Here is a 6,770-nt window from a genome sequence, read left to right as displayed (position 1 = left end):
AAATGTTCAAAGCAAAAATTGTTCAAAGTCCAACACCTGTCTCTTATACACATCTAGATGTGTATAAGAGACAGATATTAATTAGTCCAAAGAAAGCAATTTTTTTAGCATCAAATCCTCATTTTTTTTTCACTGTCGGAAGGGTTTTATTTTTAAATTGTTCATTCCTCATTTTTTTTTAAAATTTTAAAAAGTTATTTTTGACCTTAATGATTTTTATGAAACATGGCGATTGCATAAAAGCTATTTAAATTTGTGTTTGTTGTGGTTTTAAAATATTTTAATAAAACATGTCTACATGATTCCACCTACACCACATACTCTGTGCTTAATACTAAAATAGTACTACTTACCCTGCCATACAGTTGCAATGTGCTGCTACTACACTTCCATCTTTTTTCACTACAACCCATGGATGATGTGGCTCATTGTTCAGTCGTTGCGATGGCTTGACGTCTGCCTTCAATAGGACCAATCCGCTTGTTGTGGTTGTATAGAACACTTGTTGTACCCAACCTGACACAAAGTAATTATGTGCTTCAAGAGATTTGTAACTTTTCATTGCTTCCTTTGTGAAGACTCCTGAAAATATAAAACAATTCAATTTATACTTAGGGCTGAAGAAATTTGTGTACGCCTCTGTGTACATTTGCTGTAGTGTAAATGGGTACATTTGAAGAATAGACATTAAAGTTTAATATTTATATATAGGCCTAGGCCCATGGTCCAACGAACTGGGTTTGAAAAGTCAACCTTGAGTTATTTAGGCCTACTCGGCCTTCAGTGTTGAGAGTTAGTTATGCATGGATAGAGCCATTTTGTAAGCCAAGCAATCCCCAAGCAAGGCCTAGCTAGGCTAAGCCTAATTAATTTTCAATTGTTGTCAATGACAATACCTGTAAAATGCCTGTGGTTACTTGTGTTAAATGTTCATTGTTATATTAAGACCTAATAAAATCACAACAATACCTGGTGTTTCAACAAGATAAGAATATATGTCCGGGTATTGGACATCGGGCCATTTTGTTGGGTCATTTTTCCAGCAACCTGCTTCCAATTTGTACGGGCATGACTCCAATCCTGCTGCCTGCAATTTCGCTCCATAACGTTCGCGAGCGACAAGGTTTAGCTTGTCAGAATACTCGTAAGACATTTTGGAAATAATTCCAATAAAAAACAATTGTATAAAAGATTTATTTCACCACAAATCTATAATTTTCGAAAGGTCAAAGCTAACTGCGTAATAAATATCGTTACCAAGCCGTCGTAACACACACTCCAATGTGCGTGGTACGTGTGCTGTTTTCACTCCAGTGGGCCAGACTACGATTCGTTAAACAGGAAGTGACGTGTCACCGACCGATAGAATAGGAAGCAAATGAATGGTATCTCACACCGATCGGAATATGTATTTTCTTGGTTTATTCCATCAAACCGGAGGGTTTTTCCCGACAAACAGCGTATCAATATTTACTTCATACGCATCGATGGTTCGTGTACAATGGGCATCATCAATCGACTAAGGCCAGTGGGGGTGGGAACTCCATCAACCAAACCTGCCTTCCTATTTGACTCGAAAACTTGCACAAATAAAACACTGTCATTGATTTCGCAGAAATCTATAATTTTCCATTTCAAAATGAACCGTCCTTCAAAAGTTGCAGAAACTGAACAAATCATTTTGCAAGCATTTAGACAAAATTTAAAAAACAACAAAAAAAATTGGCCTCGACGCTTGACACGCACAAACCGGAGAACACGTTCTGCAGAAACAGGGTGATAGCCTCACTACAACAGGTGCTTCGCAAACTTCCATCTTTCAATTTTGCAGGCACGCTACATTGTGACGGCTGGTACAACAAACCTAGAGGAGCATCGCTTGTGGTGCTATCTATTAACTTCGGTGAAACCCTCCTCTTGCTTGGTCATTCACAAATTTTTATTGTTATATTCGTTAATTTTTACGATGGTTTTAACGATTTAAATAAAATAATGAATAATGATATTTTTTCATGCGGGGCCTAAATTCAAAGTGGGCGCTCACAAGAAACATAAAATCAACTTTCATTGGCCTTAATAGCAATCAGCAAATTACAAAAGATAAAATACAGATTGAAGTTTAACAAATGTAGAAATATAAAAATATATATAAATATTATATAAAACAATTTGGGAAAAACCTTGGGAAAGAAAATCAATACAGGAACTCGTTATCAACAAGGACACAAACAAAATTATATTATTGTTATTATTATAATTACTTTTATTATTATTTATTATTGTTATTATTATTATATTTATTAATATTATTATGATAACAAGACTTGACAAAGCATACCTTTACAACTTTATTCAACAATACAAGTGTGAGATCAAGCTCTCACACACTGTCATACCTGTCAACCTTGAGAAATTTCAAAGAGTAGGATCAGGTGACACATAATTAATGCCGAAGGCACAAACAGTGGCTGGGGGCCAGTGGGCAACACTTCTTAAATGATTTGACAATTATATCTGGTTTGAAGTCATTCCATATTTCAATAACCCGCTGACACAAAACTGGAAGTGATGCTGCACACATGTTTCCAGTAGGTGTAAACTTTTTCTCCCCGTTCATCATTTAATCATTCCATCGTTTTCTCATTGCATCTTTAAATGATTTATTCAGTGAGACATCAAGTGGCTACAGGATGGATGTCAAGCCTTCAGGAATTACCGCAATGTAGGTGTGTTTACGCCATAACTCTGCCCTAACATTGTCTACTAGGTGACTTCTCAACATGTCCCAAACGAAAAGGAATCTCTCAATTATCACATGCTCTGGTTGGCGTTCCCAAACTCGCGCAATCCATTTTTGGCACCCTCCTTCGTCCAATCCATTTTTGGCACCCTCCTTCGTCCATCCACCATGAAGGTGAATAACGACACCTGGATGAACTTATACTTGGGCATGGTTTTTCATTTACTGTATATCCATCAGCACCTGGGGAAGGCGAGTACAGCGAGTGATACCGTCATGTGTTGTAAATGCCATCCGCAAGAAGTATCCAGACTCTGACGGAAAGTATACTGGTTTAAGTTGAGCATGCTCTCATTGAAAGTCAGTGACAGATCTTCACTAACTAAACAATGCCTAGGGATTATCCAGGTGTTCTCACATTAAATCTTCAGATCCAAAGTAAAGAAGAATGAATTGTTCAAATTAGGTTGTTTAAAAGTACAAATGTTCAAAGCAAAAATTGTTCAAAGTCCAACACCATCATGCTCCACACAGGCTGTCCCACGAATTGTCTTTCTCTATTGATCACATCTCGACAATTCACCCTTTTTCATGGTTTTATTCCCTTTCTCAGAATTGCACCCTTCTGCATACCTACTGTCTTAAGCTGGCGTCACACGGTCAGATTTGTACAAAGGTTTTGGTACAGTTTTTCATTTTTACAGGAGTAGGTAGACACTTGATATTCCCAAGCCACACTGTTAAATTGTTTGATTAAATAACTTGTCAGCCCATAAGAATTTTAGGGACAATCTCTTAGTATTAAGGCCAAGTAAAATTAAGCCACTTGATATGCCAACACCCAGACGTTTTTATTCAATATGGATGTAAATTTGTTAGTTACTGTGTCAGTCTTGTATATTTGGTAAATGAAATGGAAAAGAAAAAGAAAGTTTAGAGATTGAAAAAAAAAACGTACTTGGGTTAGGCTGTGGATTCACAAACGAAATAAATATTTAGCATATCATGGTCTATTAAAAGAGTTGGATGCTGGCAATAAGGGAAAATACAATAACTTTCTCCGAATGGATAAGTCGTCCTTCGATGATATTTTGCAAAAAACTCTTCCTCTTGATATTACTCAATTAAATCTGTGGAAATTTTTTTTGGTATTTTTTTTTGGTATTTTCTTCACTACCAAACTCAAAAAAATGCTGTAGGTCTACTGATACAGGATCTACTATGCAGATCGCTACCATTTCCCAAAGGTCTAAACTTTCTGCGCTGTTGATTTTCAGATGTCGTCAAATACTTGTAGGGCCTGTTTCTACTGACAAAATACAAAAGTACGGTATTCAGTTAAACCGGTTTTCATAATTGTTTATAAACAAAGACCGCATTGCAGTTTAATTTTAACACAAACAGAAACCGGTTTCTCCTAAGGAGGTCGTTGTGCAATGACGTCATTTTTACCCACAGCGAGTTCGTTAGGTGGAAGTGCGATGGAATGTGGAAATTTCCAGGTCAACAGAAATTCATTCAGTCGAATTAATTGCGCGAATATTCGAAATGGTTCGCCAAATACTGTACACAGGTTTGTGTACGGTATTTGGCGATCGAGACCAGATTCAATTGGAGTTTTCAAAACCGGCATTTGAATTCAGGTTTTTTTTTATGGGACCCATTTCCACTGACAAGAAAATACGGATCTTTGACAATACTGGTCTTGAAACCGGAAATCTATTCTCAGCAGAAACAGGCCTGTAGAAAATAGGACATGTTATATTCCTTTCCCATCACTTCGGACACCCAAGGGGACCATAGGTTAAAGCAAAGTTCACAGTAAAATCAGACTTGAGACACAAACCAGGTAAGCCTCATTAATCATTTTTGCACTTGATGAATATTTGAAGTCAAAAACTGAGTGTGATCCCCATCTCTTCCATCACAATTAATAACCACAATGATTCAAGCCCCACAAAAACTCATACCTTCACTTCTTGGACATTGACCTTTAAGGTGTGTAAATGATAATGATTTGACAGTGGTAGCAGTATGTCCTGATCCAAAAGATATCATAATGAACCCCTATTAACCCATTTACAACCAATTTTTTTTTTAAGATTTCGGGTGAGAAAGTACCAAGTCACAAATATATTTGTATCTTTTTTACCTTAACAGCAATATAATAATGTTATATACCAATAGTAGAAAGCTTATAAAATTTCCTTTTCAAATATGTCATTTGTTTTGTGTTACGCCCTATGTTGAGAAAATGAAAAAATTTCGGGGGAAAAAAAATCTACTTTTTTTTTACAGTCAGTGTATAAGGTACTAAACAAAATTGCAGATATCTGCTTTTCTCATTCAACACCAATAACTCCTCTTCAAAACAAGGCCTCACTTGACCTAATTGAGCGAGCGGTTTGGAAAATATGAAGAAATACGTAGAATGACGTGAACATCGAAAAGTGTTATATGTTGAAATAAAAATTATCAACGGAAAAAAGAATTTGCATATTTATTTTTTTTCACTGTCAGTAGATACAAGTATTCAAAAATATTGCATTCATCTACTTCTCTCCATCAGCACCAATAACTCATCTTTAAAACATGACCTCAATTAACCTACTTGAGTAAGCGGTTTGGAAAATTGGCGGCCATTTTAAAAATGGCCGCCAAAAAACATGTTCCGCCCTTTTTCAAGAGGCTCACCCCCACTCATATTTTTATTTATACCCTAGTGATGCCGAATCAGCAGAGAAACCTTGGTCCCCGGAAAATGGTCACGGGGGCCCTGTTTTTCACTATACTACATGGCTTCATCTGCAGCAATGTGTTCAGATTATAATGGCCTGGGTAGGTATCCTTCATGTTGTCAATGAGTGGGCGAAGCTTGAAAAGTCGATCACGATCTGGTCCTAACTGGTCTGGCTCCTGTGTATTGTCGTTGAAGTGAATGTGAACCTATCTGTAGGGCCAGGTATCGGACCCTGAAAGTCATGTACAGGAAATGATGACTCTTGATCCACGGGTCGCCATTTGCGCAGTTCGGCCTCACGCTCCATGCGTTCCCTATCCACCCAGCCAAGCACTCTCCCACGCTGTCTCCCGGGACCGCCTTCCACTTGACCTACTACACCCCAGCTACCAACTCCCCTTCCCCTACCTCTCCCAACTGCTCAAGCCCTAGGCCTTCCCCCCCCCCCATCTCTGCCTACTCCTCTAGCTACGCCTAAGCCTACTCCTCTAGCTACGCCTAAGCCTACTCCTCTAGCTACGCCTAAGCCTACTCCTCTAGCTACGCCTAAGCCTACTCCTCTAGCTACGCCTAAGCCTACTCCTCTAGCTACGCCTAAGCCTACTCCTCTAGCTACGCCTAAGCCTACTCCTCTAGCTACGCCTAAGCCTACTCCTCTAGCTACGCCTAAGCCTACTCCTCTAGCTACGCCTAAGCCTACTCCTCTAGCTACGCCTAAGCCTACTCCTCTAGCTACGCCTAAGCCTACTCCTCTAGCTACGCCTAAGCCTACTCCTCTAGCTACGCCTAAGCCTACTCCTCTAGCTACGCCTAAGCCTACTCCTCTAGCTACGCCTAAGCCTACTCCTCTAGCTACGCCTAAGCCTACTCCTCTAGCTACGCCTAAGCCTACTCCTCTAGCTACGCCTAAGCCTACTCCTCTAGCTACGCCTAAGCCTACTCCTCTAGCTACGCCTAAGCCTACTCCACCTTCAGCTACTCCTGCCCCCCCAATCCCCCACGTCATCACGGAGAGCCCTCCTTCTGTTTGGGGGCTCTCCGCTTCCGAATTTTCTGTGGTACCAGCAAACATCATCCTTCACATGTTTATCGCGTGATGGTGAACGGGATTGCCGGCGAAAATGCTGTTGTCGCCCTCGACTTTCACTTCTGCCCCGAATATGCGTTTGCATTTCCTCCAGTTTACATGTAAGGTGTTGAATTTGCTGTTTCAATTCATGTAAATCGCTGGATTTAGTTGACTCCTCTGTAATAGATAATAAATTAGAAGAAGATGGAGCAGTTGTAGAG

At 39.4% G+C, this 6,770-nt stretch overlaps 2 protein-coding genes across 2 annotated transcripts; one reads left to right on the top strand and one right to left on the bottom strand.

The window, feature by feature from the left end:
* Positions 1-126: 126 nt before the first annotated feature.
* Positions 127-1,364, bottom strand: LOC117118188. The gene is made up of 2 exons (XM_033262705.1): positions 970-1,364; positions 127-582 (listed from the first exon to the last, which is right to left on the bottom strand). Exons 1-2 carry the CDS (start codon positions 1,151-1,153, stop codon positions 350-352), a joined length of 417 nt encoding a protein of 138 aa, XP_033118596.1. The 5' UTR covers positions 1,154-1,364; the 3' UTR covers positions 127-349.
* A 4,171-nt stretch (positions 1,365-5,535) lies between these two features.
* On the top strand, positions 5,536-6,577 carry LOC117118172 (extensin-like). The gene is made up of 2 exons (XM_033262686.1): positions 5,536-5,578; positions 5,973-6,577. Exons 1-2 carry the CDS (start codon positions 5,536-5,538, stop codon positions 6,575-6,577), a joined length of 648 nt encoding a protein of 215 aa, XP_033118577.1.
* The last annotated feature ends 193 nt before the right edge of the window (positions 6,578-6,770 follow it).

Source organism: Anneissia japonica, unplaced genomic scaffold, assembly GCF_011630105.1.
Source record: "Anneissia japonica isolate Jap-2015-1 unplaced genomic scaffold, ASM1163010v1 scaffold11779_len1430905_cov172, whole genome shotgun sequence".
Taxonomy (NCBI): Eukaryota; Metazoa; Echinodermata; class Crinoidea; order Comatulida; family Comatulidae; genus Anneissia; species Anneissia japonica.
The sequence above is the reverse complement of the archived record's forward strand: the minus strand, read 5'-3'. Positions and strand labels throughout refer to the sequence as shown.